The following is a 20,460-nucleotide window of genomic DNA, read 5'->3' as shown; positions in this document are numbered from 1 at the left end:
CAATTAACGGGAAATTATTCTCAAATCTCCCCTGCATCCCTTGGCCAAAGGGAACCTGTGCGGACCCCCAGCAGAAGGGAAGCCCCATCCCTGCCAACCTGAGAAACTTGAAAACCCTCCTCCAAGGAGCCCTCCCTGACCCTACTCCCAGTCTGGGTAGATGCTTCTCCCCTATCACAGCCTGTCTGGAGTCAGCCAGACCTGGGTTCAAATCCCAGCTCTGCCACTCAAAAGCTGTGTGATATTGGACAAATCGTGTTACCTCTCTGAGCTTCACTTTCCTCATCTGAATGTGGGGCACTAACACTTTCCTCAGAGTCCGATTTGAAGGTAAATCTAGATAATGTGGGTAAAGGATTGATCATAGCACCTGGCACAGACACAATGCTCATTAAATGTTACTTTATTAAATTCAGCATTATCCCATTCATTCATTTAATTGGCACTGAATGCTTCGAGAGGCAAAGAAATAGCTAAGATGTATCATTATCTTCAAGGAACTCAAGTCTGCTGCGGGAAGGTTGGTAAGAATTCAAATACATATTAGTAATAGTGGAGATGTGTGAAGGCTTGAAATTTGTAATAACTACTTTATATGCACCCCCTCACCACGATCTTAGGGAGAAGAATTCATAACTGGTACTGTCACCATTTTACTGATGACCCAGAGGCTCAGGGACCGGGATGATTTTCCCACAATCCCACAGTGATAGGTGCAAAGCCAGCTGTCCTGATTGACGGTCCACTGCTTCACCAGATACCACATCTGTCCCCACAGAGGCGCAGGGCTGTGGCCGAGCACGGGGCTGGGAGTCAGAAGACCTGGGAGATGATCTAGGCTCAGGAACCACTCGACCCTGTGACCCTGGGCACGACCGTCCCCCCCCCCGGGGAGATAAGCTCCAGCTACACTCCCGACCCACTGCCAGGACCACACCTCCGCAGCGCTGTGCAAGTGAACTTTCCCACGACATCTGCAGCCCCTGCTGGATTCGCCCAGCAATTCCTCACCAAAAAGGGCCACTGCTCAGACTAATGAGGGCAGGCGCTGGACTGCACGGGCCTCAGTCTCCTGCCATAAATACGCTCCTGGGAAACGCCTAAAATATATCCCGGGGAGAGAAGACGACACGCCTCTCTCATATATCCTCAGGAGCTCCCGCAGCCGTGGAGGTGCTTCCTGCAAGAAGACGGGCCGCTTTCCTCAGAAAATAAAAAGCCGCGCTCTGCACCCAGGCCGGCTTTGCACGCCTGAGGAATATTTATAGCCAGCCTCTCCTCATCTCCTCATCTCCTCTCTGCTCCTTTGCAAATGAAGCACTTAAATCATTTTGCAATAATGTTGTTTTTTTAATAAGCCTAGTCTAACGGAGTTTCCAATGATGAGGCACAACATGTATCGGGGAAGTTTCTATCGACTGTTCGCCCTCCCACTGAGACCAGGGGGTGGAGTGCAGAGCCTGTGAACGGGGTCAGAGTGCCTTCATGATGCATGGCCCTTCAGGGGTGTCTGCTCCCCAGCTGCTAACAGAAAGTGGCCAATAGAAAACAGAGCCCCATGCACAAAGGCGATACCTTTCATCTGTTCTCTAGCCTTGTGTTTCTCAAAATGTGGTCCGCGGGCCAGCAGGCTCAGCATCACGTAAGGGCTTAGGAACAGAGAAGGCCCAGGGCCTCCCACACCCACTGACTCAGGATCTCTAAGGCGGGGGTCCAGCAATCTATATTCTTTTTTTTTTTACGTTTATTTTTATTTTATTGATTTTTTACAGAGAAGAAGGGAGAGGGATAGAGAGCTAGAAACATCGATGAGAGAGAAACATCGATCAGCTGCCTCCTGCACATCACCCACTGGGGATGTGCCCGCAACCAAGGTACATGCCCTTGACCGGAATCGAACCCGGGACCCTTCAGTCCGCGGGCCGATGCTCTATCCACTGAGCCAAACCGGTTTCGGCCAGCAATCTATATTCTAACATGTCCTTCAGGGGGTTCTGGTACACTTTCAAGTATGGGAACCACGGCTCTAATGCAGCCCGACACCCATACCACTTACTCCCGCGCCCCGCCCCCCCACCCCCCCCTCACCGCACCACATCGGAAACATCTCAGGGCTTGTTAAAGAAGCAGGGAGGACCCCTCCACCACGATTCCCTCCTGGATCTTGGGAGATGGGGAAGCTACAGGGTTAACTGATTCTGACGCTCTTGAGAGTGCCAAAGCAACCAACATAAATCAACAGTAGCTTTTGGGAGGGAAGGAAAGGGAAGCACACCCCTTTCTTCAAATAAAATCATACTCGGGCCCCACACGCTACATTTCGCCAAATCTGAGCTGTCATTGATTACAAGATGCACCATTATAGAACCTGAGAAAAGAAAGTGCTGCCAATTTTTGGTGTAAGATTCCACTGATTGTTAAGATGCATCCCAATTCCAGAGATGTATAGAGGTGGAAAATAATGTGCATCTGAGAATCAATAAAATATAGACTAACACCAAAAATTGCACCTACTGTCATTGATGCAGGTTTGGGGTTCTGGAGCCCTTTGTTCGCTTCCTTGCCTGTCGGCAGTTTTGAAAAGATGGGGGCTTCAGAAAATACAACTTCAAATTACTGCATCAAAAACATCTAGCCACCGAATGGAAAAAGAGATCTGAACTGCATCTATCCAACAACTGAACTTGTACCCACAAGATATAAAGAAATGCTACAGATCAATAAGAAAAACAGCAGAAAAGACTTGAAAGATCACTTTGCCAAAGAGGACAGCCAGAAAGATGCAAAGTAAAATCACAATGTGGCACTACTATGTGTGTGTGCGTGCACATACACACACACAAACACACACACACACACACACACACACACACACACAAATTGCTAAATGAAAAGACAGACACCACCAAGTGCCAGTAAGGATATGGAGCTACTAGAACTCTCACCTGTTGCTGTGGGCGTGTAAATTGATACAAACACTTTAGCAAACTGCCTGGCAGTACCTATTAAAACTGAACACAGAAATAACTTAAAACCCAGCGATTCCACTCCTAGGTCTATTCCCAACAGAAAGGTATGACAGGGGCTCGAAAGACAGGTGCAAGAATGTTCTCAGCAGGCTTATTCGTCATAGTTCAAAACTGAAAACAACCAAATGTTCATTCCGTTAATTACTTCCAAAGAGTCAAATGTATCACTTCCCTGAGATTTGAGCTTTTCAAAAATTGTTTACATTTAAAGAATTCCCTTTGGAGCCAGATGACATGAGTTTCGATCTCAGGTCTACACTTGCTTGATAAATAGTGATCTATACACATAATGGAATACTATGCAAGCAATTAGAATAAATGATACACAGTCATTTACGACAACGTGAATGGATGTCACAAACATAAATGTCAAATGAAAGGAAGCAGACACAAATGAGGTTCCACATTTGACTGCATTTAGATAAAGTTCAAAAACAGAAGAAAACTAATCTCTAGTGTTCGAAGTCAGTTTGGGGGGGGGGGTGGATTTTGGGAGAGCCGAGAATGATCTGTGTCTCAGTCTGGGTGCTGCCTGCACTGGTGCGCTCACTTTGTAAAAACCTTAGGATGTGTGCACTTATGTGCATGTTGGACCTTAATATAACGTTTCAGGACAAGGAAGAAGAGGAGGGAGAACAGGAAAAGAGGAATGGAGAGGAGTTAGGGAGGAGGAGGTAAAAATCGTAACTCAGTCATCCAATGTGAGATCGAGTAACACTCCCGCCAGCAGCGTATAAAAGTTCCTGCTGCTACGCATCCTTGCCAACACTTGGCTACAGGAGACTTTAGATTTCGCCCCTCTGAAGTGTGAAGTGGTACCTCTGGCGGTGCTAATTTGCATTTCCTGATTGCTAGTTAGGTTGAGCATCTTCTCGTGCAGTTTATTGACTATTTGAATTCCTGAACATTTGAACTCTTGAAACTCTTGGGCACTGCAGATTCTGTTTGGTTTTTTTTACCCACTTTTTTCCTGTTGGAGTGAGCTGCCTTTCTCCAACGACTTGAGGAAGTTCTCTACATATTCGGGATACTCCTTGCCAGTTATATGTGTTGTAAATTTCATTTCCATGTTTGCAATGTGTCATCATTTTCTACTTTGATAAACGGAAGTTCATTCCTTACTTTAAAATAATCAAATTTATCATTTTATCCCTGTGATTTGTGCTTTTGTGATTTAAGAAATTCTTCCCTTTGGAGCCAGATGACACGGGTTTGAATCACAGGTCTACACTTGCTGGTTGTATAGCCTCGGGGAGATACTTAATACCGCTGGGCCTCAGTTTGCTCCTCTCTAAAATGGGGACAATAACAGCATGCACCTCACACACTTATTCTGAAGAGGTTTGCAAAGCACTTAGTGCAGTGCCAGGCGCATCACCATGTCCCCCTCAGCAGACCTCAACCTGCACAGGGATGGGGTACCTTGCTCTCTAGCAGGTCTGTGTTCTGCTGGAGTTCATTCCGAGACTTTTCTGATTTTTCTAGCTTCTGTCGCAGAGTTGTAAGCTCCTCCTACAAGAAACAAACACCATAACAGAAGCCATTGTGGACCAGAGGCATCGGTTCCGGGAGTGTTAAGGCTGGGGACAGAGTGGGTGACTCAGCAGCCCATCTGCGTGATGCCCGAAGCATGCTCCTCCAAGGGACCCTTCCATGCACCCCTGGGTAGTAACGGTGCATGTACCCTGCACCCACGAGCCCAGAGAGGAGCTGGGCGTGGATGGATGGTGGTCAGTGCTGACGGGAGCAGAGGGCTCTCTGGGAGGAGGCAGCCAGGGCTGTGGGTGGAGCATCCCTGGCTTAAGAATGTTCAGAAATGGGGGTACCGGGTCGGACGCAAGCACCAAGATGGGGTGTGGGTGGGAGTAGCTACCCAGTGCCCTGTCTGCATGCGGACCAACCTCCTTGGCGCGGAGCTGCTCATCCCCGATGGTGGCACTCAGCAGGGGCCGGAGGGAGCCGAGGAGCTGCCACCACGGCCAGTCCTTGACCGCCAGGAACACAGCCATGTTCTTCTGGATGCACCGTGAGGCCAGTCGACGGATCTGCAGGGAAAGGAGGTGGGAAATTGAGGGTCCTTCCCAGCCTGGCGAAGGTGAAGCAATGTGAGGAGGCAGAGGGTGGCACACATGGAGGAAATGGGTTTATATCCTCGTGAAAGGAAGTAGATACTTAAAAATAAAAACAAGCTTCCACAGAACCAGGCTTTCAGCATCAGGCAGTAGGCCACAGTTTAATCTCGCATGACCTGATAATTATAATAGGATGAGGAACAGAGAACAGTATACAATGGGTCACATCTTATAATCGGATTAGGTACAGAAGTCACCATGCAAGGCAGGAATGATCCTTGAAAATCCCTGAAATTGCCTGCTAGAAGCTATGGCCGCGACTGTGTTGTCAGTTGATACTTAGGGGATAGATATCATCTCAACCGCATTGAACACGAATGCCGTGCTTCTCAAACCTCAGCGCACATCAGGATCTCCCGGAGGGTGTCTCAAAGCACAGACGGACTCAGTAGATCTGGGGTAGGGCCAAGCCTGTCCTTGCTAACAGGGATCCTCAGCTGAGGGAATGCTGCTGGTCCGGGGACCACACTGTGAGAACTTCTGACCTAATTCATTCTTATCATAGGAGGGAATCGCACTGACTAACAAGCCAGCAAACGCTTTCCTCTCCCCGCCATCCCATTAGCCAATGCATGGACAGCTGGCACGGCCTCCCGACAGGGCCTCCTGGGCACCTTACACACTTCAGCTCAGTCCTCACTCAGCCCATTTTACACATAGGGAAACTGAGGCACGGAGAGGTAAAGTCCCCTGCCCGGTGTCACACAGCTTCTCAGTGGCAGAGTCAGGATTTGAACCCCTGCAGTCCGACTACAGATAGAGCCTGGGCTCTTAAAATCACCCCAAGGCCCGAGCTACTTTGGTGCAGTGGGCCAGCGGGATTGCCCACAATATTTTACCTACTAATGTTCTTGCCTTTTTCTGCTTTGGCCAAGTGCATATACTTGAATTTTCAAATTCACATAAGCTGGAGGCACACGTAATGAGACTCCATGCTAGTAGGGGTAATTAATAGTAATAATACTAAATTCATAGCAGCTAGAACTTACTGAGCAGTTACTATGTGCCACACACTGTACTAAGTACACATAACCTCATTTCCCCTTTACCCAGCTACTAAGTGGTGGAGGTGGGATTCAAACATAGGTCTTGCTTGTCCCCAGAGTCAAGCCGCCTTCTCTCCATTGTGCAGGCTACAGAGAGAAAACTCAGTCTCTGGGGATCTGTGAAGCAGGTGGTCCAGGGCTGTGGACTCTAAACTGGCCTCTCTGTCCCAAAGGCCTCAGTGGCTGTGTCCAGCCCATGTCCCATCTGCTGACCTGTGAAAGGTGGGACCCGATGAAACCATGAACCGACCACAAAGGCTTGGAAAACCTCATGGATATGTAGGTCAAGGTGGCATCATTGGTAGTTTGACATCAATGTCCTAGAAACAACCATGAGAAGGTCATTCCGAGTCTCACCATGCAGGGTGCGTCTGTGGACAGTAGCACAGGCAGCATCATGGGAGACATGCGAGCCCTAGTCACACCCAGACCCACTGGATCAGAATGTGCATGTTACCAACGTCCCACAGGGGTTGGTGCGCAAGGCAAGCGTGGGAAGCCCCGGACCAGCATGGATGGTGCTCCTCTGGCATCTCACGCCTCTGCCGGGTGCATGAGGCCTCATACCTTCAGCTTCCTGAACTCCTGGCGTGACAGAAAGCCCTTGCAAGCCGCCTGGAATAAAACGAAGGTGCGGGACACCAGCTTCTCCCGCTGCTTCTCGAGCCTGGAGACCACGCCCGCCTTAAGGAAGACCTGCAAGGAGAGAGAGCAGGGGGTGACTTCTCCCTGAATCAGACTGTCTGAGTGGGAGGCGGTTGCCCGCAGACCCCAGTCCCCTGCTTCCACCTGAAGTATCAGCAGCTGCCCTTGACTGAGGGTCCAGATTGTCAAAGCTTCACGCCACCTCCTGCCTCCTCTTTCTCTTCCTCTAGCCCCTGGTACTCGGAGTGTGGTCCATGCACCAGCAGCATCATTACTGCTGAAGACCTTTTAAAAATGCAGAATCCCGCCCTAACTGGTTTGGCTCAGTGGATAGAGCGTCGTGCTGCGGACTAAAGGGTCCCAGGTTCAATTCTGGTCAAGGGCATGTACCTTGGTTGCGGGCACATCCCCAGTGGGGGGTGTGCAGGAGGCAGCTGATTGATGTTCCTCTCTCATCGATGTTTCTAACTCTCTATCCCTCTCCCTTCCTCTCTGTAAAAATCAATTAAATATATTTTAAAAAATAAATAAAAAATGAAATAAAAATGCAGAATCCTGGGCCCCACCCCAGGCCTGCTGCATCAGAACCAGCCTCGTAGCGCCATCCCCAGGGGATGCAAGCACACGTTCTTTGAAGACCCACTGCTAAGACAGGCCATGCACCAGAATCACCCGGGGAGCGAGGCGAATGCAGAGGCCAGGCCTCGCTCAGGAAAGGTGTCATGCCTGGGAGTGTGCACTTTTTAAATAAATGCCTCTAGCCATCTGAGAAAAGTGGAGGCCTGGTAATACTCAGCCTGGCCTTAGAAGAAGGGACAGAGAATGGGAGGGAGGTGTGGGAGGCCCCCCTTGGTCAGGAGAGGATGGGGCCAGCCCGGCGGGTGCCACCCACAGGAGGTGCTCAGGTATCCGGCGGAAAGCAGCCAGATTTCCAGGCCTTGGCTCATCAATAATGGACGAAGGCCTCTGCAGCAATGGGATCAATGCCTCCCTCCCCGGCACCCTACAGGGCCGCCTTTGAGTAGACTACAGGGCATACAAAGCGAGGACCTGAAGCTCTGGGGCCAGGCTGGCTCCAGCCCAGGTGGTTGGGTAGCTAAGGCTGGTCTCGCCTCCCAGAGGCAAAGGAAAGATGATCTAACCCAGCCATGGGCAAACTACGGCCCGCGGGCCAGATCCGGCTGTTCTATCTGGTTCTCTTGCTCTCCCCTCCGCTCCTTTACTTTGAATTTATATTAGTTCACACAAACACTCCATCCATGCTTTTGTTCCGGCCCTCCGGTCCAGTTTAAGAACCCATTGTGGCCCTCGAGTCAAAAAGTTTGCCCACCCCTGATCTAACCAGTGGTCGGCAAACTCATTAGTCAACAGAACCAAATATCAACAGTACAACGATTGAAATTTCTTTTGAGAGCCAAATTTTTTAAACTTCTTCTAACGCCACTTCTTCAAAATAGACTTGCCCAGGCCGTGGTATTTTGTGGAAGAGCCACACTCAAGGGACCAAAGAGCCGCATGTGGCTCGCGAGCCGCAGTTTGCCGACCACTGCTCTATGCGGTGGTTAATACGATCTCCCCATTTTAGGGAGGGAGGAACTGAGGCCAAGACAGGCCGTTCTCCAGGATGCTCCTCCAGCCAGTGGCAACACCAGGGCTTCTTTCCCTCTATCTGACTCCAGACAAGACTGCAATTATCACTGAATGTAATTAACATTTGCATGGCATCTACATTTTTCAAAGCTCTTTCTCCTATATCCCATTTTACACTAAAAGAAAAAAAAAAAACCCTCTGAGGAATCTATTGGCTCAGAAAGATCATGTAATTGATTCAAGTTCACATAACCAGTGATCAACTTGAGCCCCAAGCCTTAAGCTCATCTCCTGCACCCATTCTCGACGTCACCATGAGCCTTCGTTTCCTCATTCATTATGACAGGTGCCCGAGGTTTGGGGCTGAACTGCTATTTAATTCCAGGTGGAACGGAGGGTCTCGATATAGTCTCCATTCCCCTGAACGTATTTTCTTGTGATGGAGATCATTCCACCAATCCCGCAGGAAACCTGTTCTCGATGGGAAAATGAAAATTATAACACGCCCAATCGGTGCTAACTCTGTTTTGCCACCCTCTGTCGCTTTACGGAACACTTCATATCAGCCAGGGACACCGAGACAATTAGCCTCATTGAAATAAAGACACGATTGACTCATTACCTATCAGATTGCCTCAATAATGACTGTATTAATTTCACAAGCTAGTGAGTCCCACAAGCTGCTATAAAAAAAAAAAATCAATGATCAAAGTGATGACAGCACTAGTTCATATATTACAAAAGGCGGCGGGTTCTGCCAAAACCGCTATTGATTAAGTAGGAACTTTCATTAAAAAAGATAATTGGAAACGACCGTACAGAGAACAGGAATAAGTCATCGCCTCGGCACAATCTTATTTTGATTTCTTTTCCTTTTAAGAGCCTATCGACGACCAGAAGGCCGCTGCATGTGGAATCCACCTTTTTCGTAAATGTCACGGCCCTCAGTGCAGGCCTCGATAAGGCACCAGCGGCTGAAGATCACAAAGAAAAATCTCTATTAGTTGCCTTTCATGGGTCCGGCTGCTTATCGGACCCAAGCAGAGTGTGACATCCTAATGACATGGCTGTAATTGGCTGGGTATTAATCATAGGACAGCAGCAAAAGGGAGCCCAGACATTATAAGCATGGCCACCTGGGCAGCTTCACCAGGAAGCTGCAATCTCACGCTCCCCAGGGAGCCACTGGCCCATTCCCTGCAGGTCACTGGGGGAGCGGGGGTGGGCAAAGGGGGGACTGCAGCGGGAAAACAGATACATGTTCAGTGCAGTGACACAGGGTAATGGGTCTTCCACAAAAACAAAAGGGTGAGGGTCCCATGGTCAAACAGTTTGGGAAGCCCTAAATACTGTATTTTCCCTCGTAAAAACTTTACATAGGAGCCTACCAGCGCTCTATGAAAATCTCCAAATGTTTAAACATTTTTGGAAGAGCTTTTGGCTCAACGCCAGCTTGGAAAAAGCTGTTTCTCTCAGCTCTAACCATCGTGTGCCTTCTCAAGCCCCTTCTCCTTGCTTAGCGCTGCCCATCAGCGAGGACCAGAGTTGTGTCACAGCTGGTGGCGAAGCCAAGTTACGAGGCTCTGAGTGACGACGGTGTTTCTTCCCGGGTTTCGTGGCAGCTCCTTCCGAGGCAGCGGAAGGCAAACTGAGGTCCAGGATGTGACCTCCCCCCAGCCACCGAGGCCCCTGGGAGTTTAACCTCCAGTAAATGATACTCCTCCAGGTTATCCCCTCCCACATTAGAGCATTTTACCTTCCTGGCCTCACAAGAAGCGTGAGTAATGCCACTGCACTGCAGGGCAGGAAATGACTAGCCCTGGTGGAAAAGAGACACGGAGGGAGGAGACTCTGAGGGAGGCATGCACTGGGTCTCATCCGGTCCCTACGTGATGGGCAGAAGGGCACGAGAAATAAGATCTACTCACCTGGCTGTGCCCCACGGCCACTACCTTCTTCTCCAGATCCAGGGTCTGCAGGAGCTCCTCCACGGCCTGGGGAGGAGAGAAAGGTCAGAGGAGAAGACAGGTGACGGGAACCTCCCGAAGTGGAAGGTCAGGCCGCCTGGACGGCTGGGTGGGAGAGAGAAGACGACCCCACCTGTCTCTGAGTTTGGGCACACAGAGCCCCACCTCACACCGGTGCTGAGCATGGACTGAGCACCTACTGTGTGCCAGCACTCTTCTGGGACCTTCACAGACACCATCTGCTTTCATCCTCAAAGCAACCCTAGGTGGGTCATCGCATTACCACGCCCGCTCTTACAGAGGAGGAAATCAAAGACACAAAACGAAGGGATGGATGTGTCTGCTATGAAAAACAATACGGTGGCTCCTAATAAAATTCAAGATAGAATTACCCTATGATCCAGCAATTCCACCTCTGAATATATACCCAAAAGAAGTGGAAGAGGGACCTAGATAGATATTTGTACCCCAAAAGGTAGAAGCAACCCAAGGGTCCACTGGCAGATGGGTGGATGAACAAGATGGGGTATATACATTCCATGGACAGTAATCAGGTTAAAGGGGAAGGAAATTCTGACACCTGCTACAACCTGGGTGAGCCCTGAGATCATTATTCTAAGTGAAAGAGGCTGGTCACAAAGGACAAATACTGCATGAGTCCACTTATATGAAGTACCTAGAATAGTCAAATTCATTGGGATAAAAGTAGAACGATGGTTACCAGGGCCTGGGGCAGAGGGGGTTGGGAGTTGGTGCTTATTGGGGACAGAGTTTTAGTTTTGCAAGATGAAAGAGTTCTGGAGACCCATGGTTGCACAACCATGTGAATAATGCCACTGAACTGCATACTTAAAAACAGTGAAAATGGTAAATTTTGTTCTGCATATTTTACCACAAAAACAAAACTAAATAAAGGCATCTCTTCAATGCTACAAGGTTACACATGAGCAAAGCCAGATCTGAACTGAGGCCTGTCTGGCCACGCTGTAGCATCGACTAGTATGTCTTACTGCTTCTCATAACCAGGCCTCAGCTCCAGAGGACTCTAAGCCACTAGGAAATCCGCGCCCCCCCCCCCCCCGCCCGCCTGTGTCACTAAAGTCCCCCATGACAGTCACCCCAACTCTGTCCTTCCTTCATTGTGCACACCAGAGACAGCCTCTCTCCCCAAAACATTTGCTAAATAAATGACCCAGCCATTAACCTTCTGTGCCTGACCTAGATTATAGAGGGAGAGCCTGAGTTTAATTCATCTCTTCTTCCTCCACTGCACCTGGTACTGTTCTATGCATACAGTAGAAGCTCAGTCTACATGATGACTGAATGAATGAGTACCCCAACAGGAGAGCTTGGTGGGGTTAAAGATAAGGGGGTAGGGGATGAGAAAAGCAGACCCATGCAAGAGAAACAAATTCACTCGGAGGTTCCTGGATGCAGCAGTAGCCAAATCCCCGGCCATTTAATGGAATTTTCCACTTTGCATCAAGTCGAACGGCCTTGCCAGAGATCTGTACCCTCGGACAGGTACAGGCCGTGCCTGGTTTCTCTGTGACTGCCAGTTCCCCTCCCACGCCAGCCCTCACAGACCTTCCACCCACCGAAAACCACAAAGTCAATTTCCAGAATGAACGGCCAGAAAAGCAATTGTGACACTTGGGAAACCAAAGGTAGTAAGAGCCTGGAGTAATTTAGTACATGAGTTTCAATTCCACGGGCCATCGGCATCACAGAAAACTTCCTACGGTACCCCGAAAAAAGCTTATTAAAAGTCTAGTCCGAGACTGTAATCTGGGAGGAGGTTCCCTCCTCTGACCTCCTGCGAGAACATTCCATACCGCCCCTCCACAAATTGAGTGGTTTCACTTATTACATTTTAGCCAAAAAATGTTCCAAGGGAGCTATGGGCAGCAGAATGCATAAAACCAGTATCTCCAAAGTACAACATCTTTTCTCTCTGCACTAGAGGAAAACAAAATAAAAATGGGCTCAAAGTAGAATGGATGAAACATAAATGAAACCCACAGCCCGTGAAATGTTTCTAGGTCTGCCTTACAGTCAATTCTCGGAGTAGGCGCTGGGGGTTGGGGGAGGGGTAAGAATCTGGCGTGAGATCCACCTGGGTTGAGATCCTGGTTCTAGCACTCATGACCTTTGTGACCTTGGACAAGCATTTCACTCTGAGCTGTAGGCAACTCTTCAGAAAAAAATGGGGGCGGGAGGTGAAATAATGGCACCGCTTCCGAAGACTCTGTGGTTGTGCTTGTGGAGGACTTGACGTAGGACCAGGCGTAGGGGAAGCACTAATAAATACCGTGAGCGTCCGTGTGCCTCAGAGCCTGTCCTACCAGCTCTGTCATGGTCAAAACCTGGTAGAGGCACTTGAAGGCCATGCATTTAGCTCCCATTTCTCAGATGCACCCCAAATGCTGCCAACACACACACACACACACACACACACACACACACACACACACACACGCGCCAATAGCCAAGGATTCTTCTCCATCTTCTTGCTTCCTTACAGCCCTGGAGATGGCTGTGTAGCCAAGAGTCTGAGGTCAACCTTCTGTCCTGTTGACCTCACTTTACCGAGAAGAAAGTGCAGGTGCAAATGGTGGAGTGAGTGGGTGGCGACCCTCATTTTCCTCCCCTGCAAAGGGTGATATTGTCCCCTGCCCAGACGGTTCCACGATTGGGATGAGTGATGGAGAATGTGTAAATTGACTTTGTAAGTGACTTTGTACTTAATTACTATTATTATTATCATCATTAATATCACTCTTAGAAATTGTCACTTGTTGGGTGAAATATCAGTGGCTTCATTTGGTTGTACATTAACGGAATCATTAGCCACCAGCCGGCTGCTGGTATCCGGGGCAATGATCCAGGTTTACATAAGAAATGTCTTTGTTGTCCAGCATCTTTCTGGAATCGGCCAAGCCATCTGAATTGTCCAGATCACTGCAGCTTATTCTTCTCGACGTGGAACGCCAAGGAAAATGTGGCCGTTCTGGCCACAGTTTTCTCCTGTGTTTTTTAGCGTGACCCCTGCTCCTAGCACCTGACACATAGCTCATTTATTTTCAAACTTCTGCCCCAGGTACTATTGTTCACCCCGTTTAGAGCGAAAGAAAGAGAGACCCAGGGCAATGAAATGACTTGTCAAAGTTCACATGCTAAGAAGTGATGGGGGAGAGGCAACCCCAGGGAATCCGATTCTTGAGCTTTTCCTCTGCCCTCTGACCATGGGGTCCAGGCCAGCCCACCGTTCACTGGGCTGTGTGGCCCTGAGCAAGCCACCCCTCCTCTCTGATTCTCATATTCCAAAACAGGGGGTGAATATGCCTGTCCCACAAGGATGCAGTGGGGGCTTCACAAGGTCACAAAAGTTTCATGTAGGAGTGAGACTTCCAGAATGATGGAACGAGGAGCTTGATAAACCCTCTCCCCCAAAAAGCAATGGTAAAAAGTGGATACTGTCTTCGAAAACAACCAGTTCAACACTCTGGACACTGAGCCAGGGGATACAACACACTGAGAAGCATTCATTCAAGGAAAACCTGTTGCCCCTCAGGTGGGAGCCCTGGGGGTTTGGGACTATCTGGATGGGGCTCTTCCACTCCCCACCACGCTCTGTGTGCGGTCACCCTGCGAGGGTGAGGCAGGCTGTGGAACCTAGCAGCGCCGTTGGCAGAAGGAGCACTTTGTATGGAGCAAAGCAGAGGAAAGCCCCTCGCCCAGGATCACGGACAGAAACACTAGTGATCTGGGCTGCAAACAAGTGAAGACGGTCAATGGCACAGCCAGCCTAAGACGGTCACCCTGCCTGGGGCAAGCGATGGACAATGACCAGCCGGAATGGAACAAGGAGCTGTAGGGGACTGGACAGCCACAGTGCACCTAAATGAGCTCCCACACACCCCTGGCGACCGGAAGGCTGCGCCCAGGATCAAGGCCGCGCCCGTGCACAGGAGAGAGGGGCGGCCCTAGCTGTCTACATACCCCTACGCAAACATAAAGCCACGAGCCAAACAAAAAGTGAAAGCTGAGCCACAATCCTAAATGCCTGACTGCTGAATACATTCCCCAACACACACGCAGCTCCACGAGAACGAGGTGAGCGCTTCACAGGCTGAAGATATTTGATCACAGCCTCTACTGACCACAAGCTATGCTGGCACAGGGCAACCCCTGAGAACCCACAGTTTATAATAAAAAACGAGAATTAAAAACTGAGTGGAGATATCAGCAGTCTCATACCATGGGGGAGACAGACTCCATAAATCTAGTCCAGATAAGTTAGTTACTAAATAGTTAGGGAAAGGCCAGAATCTAGAGCTGCTATCACATAGCATCTAAAATGTCTAGTTTTAAACAGAAAATTACAAGTCATGCAAAACAAAAAAACTGGGAAGTGTGACATATGTTAAAGGAAACAGAAAATAAGCAGACAGCGGACACCTCTGTGGGCTTAGATGTTGAACTTGACAAAGACTTCTATGCAGCTAATACAGCATACATGGAGTTCTTACTATCACGCCTGGGACATGCTAAGTTTCCATAAATGCCAGTAACTGAGGGAGGTTCTGAGGCTGTAAGGCCTTCCTTGACTCTGTGGGGAGATGGCACACCCCTCACCTCCACCATTCATGGTCCCTGAATGTGCCTGGGAGAAACCCACACCAGGCCTCCACTTACAGAGCCGCTTCAAGTTCCCAGAATTTTGCAAAGCGCTTTCTCTGCAATGTTCAGCAAGGATGCACCCAAAACATGTGGGCTGGCACCTCACCTGAAGCTGAACATGCTAGACAGGCAGTGAGGGCCTCCAGGAATAATAAGGAGCCACGGCTGAGAAATGCTTCCCCAACACACTCCTCAACGACTGGTGTGAAATGGAGAAACCGTGTTTGTGGAACTGGATGTGCACCCAGTGAACTCTTTGGCTGCTGCTGGCATAGCACCTTGTCCATGAAGTGCCATGGCCCAATGGTCACCATACCCAGCAGCTGCCATCTGTTAGGCACCTACTATGTGCCAGGTGCTTTGTGATGCCCAATTAAAAGTTACCTGTGGGCACGAATGAATGGAAAGAGAGATGTCAGAAATCAGGATTTGAACCCAAGTCCACCTGACTCTAAACCTCACGCTTTCACCCACTGGATCTCTCACTTACACATTGATCCAATCCCTCCATAAGGGTGGGGACTATGTCCTGGTATTGAACACTCTCTGCTCAGGACTGTAAATAGAATGCCTGGCACAAAGCTGAAACTAAATGAACAAACAAATAAACACACACACACACACACACACACACACGCACACACACACACACACAATCGGTTGGTTAACACTGAATGGAAAACCCACATTATTAAAACAGGAGACTCAAAGTGGAGGACAGCAAGGTGAGCAGGAAAATGACGATGAATAAATAAATTCCTGAGGGCTCAGACTATAGGAGCACCTGGATAGTCGTTCAGCACCCGGAGTGCGGACAGCTCCCCTCCCAGCCACAGGCTCCTAGGGGCCTCTTCCCAGAAGAAAGGGACTGGGAGACAAACTGGGAGGAAACTGGGAGTGTCCACAGGGTTTGAGATGAAATAAGAGTGGCTGCCTTTGAGAAGATGGATTAGCATCCCTTAATGTGTTCTTCAGATCAAGTCCCAGGGACTGAGATGTTGTTGGCTATAAAATCAATCAACACTGTAGACACCCTCAGGGGAGGGAGGGTCCAAGGGTTTCCTCACATTGATTAGAGAGACCTGGCCACTCCTGCCTCAGGCGTAGAGAGAGGAGTGACCAGAATCTGGGACACAGCCAAGGTGAGCTGAAAGAGCTCCTCCACCAACCTGCCTGGGACTCCACCATTCTGGCCACTGTGGTGGGCTTCAGCGTAGCTTAAGGTATGTTTAACCAGATGGGATGACCCATGAAAGGAACCCAAGATGATCAGAAGGGATATAAGATCGTCATGCAGACCTGGGCATATGCCTGAATGTCTAGAAGGGACTGTGCATCCTGAGCAGCTGGAGGTCAGCACAAGGACACTGCTCCCTAGAGGGGACCATGAAATGGGCAGAATGGACTACAATTCCTTCATTGCTTGAGCCCGCCCTGTTGTCTGTGCTGTGCTCTGTTGAAAACCTTTCCTGGTTGCAAACAAGTGAAGAAGGTCAATGGCACAGCCAGCCTAAGATTGTCACCCTGATTGGGGCAAGCAATGGACAATGACCAGCCGGAATGGAACAAGGAGCTGCCCCCTGATAGAGCCCATACTCTCCAGCCCTGCTAACAAGGACCCATGGTCTGGCCCCTGCCAACATCGTCAGCCCCTTTTCTTGACACTTGGCCTCCTTTATGCTGAAGCTACACTAAACTAGCCATGTGCCATCACGGCTCCAGGTCTTTGCACAAGCTGTGCCCAATGTGTGCACTCCTGACTCCTCCAAACTACCCCGCCAGGCTCCACTCAACCATCACCTGCTAGGAGGTATCTTCCCTGGTGCCCCACTCTCACCCCTGCTGAAAACATCTCAAGTTTTAGGGGTGCTCCCTGGGGCATCCTAAAGCCACCCCTCTGTGGAAATGGCTTAAGTAGTTCTCCCCCAGTGAAGCTGTGTTCCGTTCATCCCTGTATCTCTGGCACCTAGCACAGGGCCTGGTGCAAAGCAGGTACTTGGCTAAAGTTGAACGAAATTTATAATAACTTTAAATTAACAGCACGGATGGCACATTCTGTAGAGAACTTCACCAGACACTGCTGGTCCTCAGAGAGCTCCCGTTTAAAAATGTTCAATACCACTGATCATCAGGGAGATGCAAATTGAAACCACAAGGAGATGACACTGCCTGGGTGGTGGTGACGGCCTCAGCTGCCTCTGCTGCAAAATGGGGATAATCCCACAGTGGGAAGGCTTTATCTTTTGAGGATTGTTTCAGGGTAAGGATCTGTAACCTTTTCACACGGTGCCAGAAACACTGTGGTGAGACTGTGCGCATGCGGTAAAAGGCATATGCTTTCTTTGTTTCGGGAACACCAAGTACACAGTGGGTAACCACCACATGAGAGCACTGGGAAACAGTCTTGGCATGAAACACCAGTGGTTAGGCACCCCACCTCAGGCACACAGGGGACCTCACCAAGGCCCACTGTATACCCCACAGGGCATTCCCTCTGCTTCCCTCTAGTGCCCGACGACAATATTGACCTTTGCTAGCTGTCAAACTTGTCTTCCTCAATCCTGAGGTCTTCACTGCTTTACACACACAGGCTGACAGTGTGCCCACCCGAGCACATGTTCATGCATAATTCATGGCCTATCACGCTGCCTGGCCAATGAATATTTATCAGCTTCCTCATAAGAGGCAGGGTGCTGTTTCCTTTTGTTGCTACCAAAAATCCGATGCTGCCGCAAATGAGATTTGTGAGCAAATGAAAAAAGAATAAGCAGCAGCAAAAACTTCCCACCAAGTCCATTCCACTTGTAATTTTCCATTTTCCCAGGCCTCCAGCGTGTGCGTGGAGGTGGTTTCGGTTTGGCTGCGACAGGGAACTGCTGAGTCGTTCGGAATAGAAACTCTTCCATATGCTACACCCACTGCCACCGCACAAGACTCCCCACCCTGCACATCCGTGCTGTGTTCAACTGCAGAGGAGCCCAAGACCTTTCAATGGCTCCATTCCAGATGCCCTGAACAGAGATCAAGTTGGGAGGACCAAGGACACAGAACCCCAAATAAAGACGGATACACAGTGGTTAGTGGCTTCCAAAGTGGGCAGCTGCCCAGAGAGGGAACAGCCCCGCACTGCACGAGCTGGGACTGCTGCCCCCTCCCCACGGTGCGTTAGGAAGGCCACACGGAAGGCACGGCCTTGTTTCCAGGAGGCGGCCTGTGCCCTGGGCCCTCCTGCTGAGAAGAGCCAGGAGGGGACCTAACGACTGTGACCCTGGTTACTCTTGCAGCCCTGTGAGTCACTGACTGATGATCCCAAGTGCACGAGGGCACTCCCAGCTGGGGGTGAAGTTTCAACATGGCTGTAAAAATACAGTCCGTGAGGCTTGGTTGCCATCACTCTGGCCTTGAAAGATGCTGATGATGCTGATAATAGGAGCTCATACAAATTGAGCCCTTAGCACGCAGCAGGTTCTGTGTCAAGCACTTCAACTATACTATTCCACATAGTCCTCAAAACACCCCACTGAGGTAGGCATTGTTGTTGTACCCCATTTACAGGTGAAGACTGAGGCAGCAACATGAAGGAACTTGCTTATGTTCACACAGCCCCAGCTGAGACTCAAGTGCAGATCTGTGTGATTCTGGAGCCCATGCTGTCTCCACGGGCCTCACTGGAATCAAGAAACTTGGGTTCAAGGACAAAACCCACGAATGCCTGGCTGTGTGGCCCCAGGGGAGTCAATTCATCTCTTCATTTGTAAAAGGGCCATCGTTGCTCCTATTTTGCAGGGCTGTTGCAAGGATGCAATGGGATTTTACAAATTCTAAAGAGCTCTGTGGTCATCAATCAGTTGGTGGCCACTCTCAATAGAAAATTATTGGGGTGTGGCACTAGGCGTCAAGCTGAGGTTCCAGCCCTAGGAGTTTGCAGTAGAATTGGAGAAAGGAGACACAGGGGCAGAAATAGGGCGTCAGGTATGTGTATTCACTCACTCACTCATTCGTTCAACAGAGAATTGACTGAACACTTGCTATGAGCCAGAAAACACACAGGGGGACCTACTAACTTTGAATCAGGGTAAGTGCGTACAAATATTAAAACAAGATGATGTAATGGAGAGTAACAGCTGAGCCAGGATCGGAATAGCAAGTTGACATTGGCCATGCAAAGACTGGGGGAAAGAGTGCTCCAGGCAGAGGAAGCAGCTGGTGCAAAGGCCCTGAGGCGCACGGTTCACTATAATTCTATAAGATGGGGGCTCTAGCGTGAAATGCTTCCCAAACTTTTTTGACAGCAAAGCCCCCTTTTCATAGACCATCTCGGGGTGCTGGTGCTGAGAGGCACTCCCTTGGGAAAGATGGCTTTTCATCTTGCTGGGGGCCCTTGCAGCTGGGACATGCTCTCCTCCTGGCTAATTCTTTTCCTGCATTTCCTCACGCAGGGTTTCAGAAGGGCCATTCTGGGATGGGTAGTGTCCTAAAGGGCACAGTGGGGGTGCAGTCTAGGGGTCTGGGCCACACCTCACACCACCCTCATCTTTGCCCTCAAGGCCCGGCTCTCAGATCCCATTGGTCGAGATGGCCCCTTCTCTTCCTCTACGAAAGAGAAGCACCCAGGGCCTCCACCACCCCGGCACCCACCTCCACATACCTTCCTCTCATCGACTCCCTCAGTGGCCAACATGAGCTTCTTCGTGAGCACGGGATCCAGCACCTGGAATCGCCGGCGGAACTGCGTGAGCCCCATGTGGTCAGCATAACCTGGGGGAGGAGCAGAGTGGGCAGAAGAACCGGTATCTAGGTGAGAAACCCCGCCCAGGGCCCTGCTCCTAACGTGCTATGTGGACTCATTTCTCGGGGCCTCAGTTTCCCCATTTGCTAACTTCAGAGATGGGGTTCGGTCCACATTTTCTGAATGTCTCTGCAGAACACAAACCCTGCAAACGCTCCACTGCAAGTTTGAAAAGGCTGGGCTCTCATCCGCCTCTTGGGACGTCCCGATGTGAGTCAGCATCGCTGTCAGGGGCTCGAAGAACCTCTGCATGGAAGATGCCGGGTTAGCTTTGCTTCACCCAGAGGTTTTTCCAAACCTGCTTGACATGGAAAATCTTTTTTTTTTTTTTCGGGGGGGGGGGGGCGTCTAATACCTATTATCAGCCACAGACTACAGGAAGAAATGCTGTGTGGGATAGTACCTAAGAGTTCCTGTGAATCTAACATGTAGGATGCACACAGCTGCACCCACCCTTCTGCGTGGACATGGGAGGGGGCTCTGGAGGCTCCCAGGAAGGTGGCATGGGAGCTGGACTTTGGAGGAGCCGTAAGAGTCTGTCAGAGGATTTGGTGCGGAAGGGGCGTCTGTCTAGGCAGA

General features: G+C 49.9%; 1 protein-coding gene across 1 annotated transcript in view; it reads right to left on the bottom strand.

The window, feature by feature from the left end:
• Window positions 1-20,460, bottom strand: part of MYO18B (myosin XVIIIB) — a gene marked incomplete at its 5' end in the record, with an annotated part of 185,465 nt that overhangs the window by 99,845 nt on the left and 65,160 nt on the right. The window contains 5 exons of the mRNA XM_080649891.1: window positions 4,452-4,541; window positions 4,931-5,074; window positions 6,775-6,903; window positions 10,371-10,436; window positions 19,741-19,850. Coding sequence (XP_080506017.1) covers window positions 4,452-4,541; window positions 4,931-5,074; window positions 6,775-6,903; window positions 10,371-10,436; window positions 19,741-19,850 — 539 coding nt within the window. The remainder of the gene's footprint in view (window positions 1-4,451; window positions 4,542-4,930; window positions 5,075-6,774; window positions 6,904-10,370; window positions 10,437-19,740; window positions 19,851-20,460) is intronic.

The sequence above is a fragment of the Plecotus auritus genome (assembly GCF_963455305.1).
Source record: "Plecotus auritus genome assembly, chromosome: 13".
NCBI lineage: Eukaryota > Metazoa > Chordata > Mammalia > Chiroptera > Vespertilionidae > Plecotus > Plecotus auritus.
Note: the sequence above shows the minus strand (reverse complement) of the source record. Positions and strands in the feature narration are given on the sequence as shown.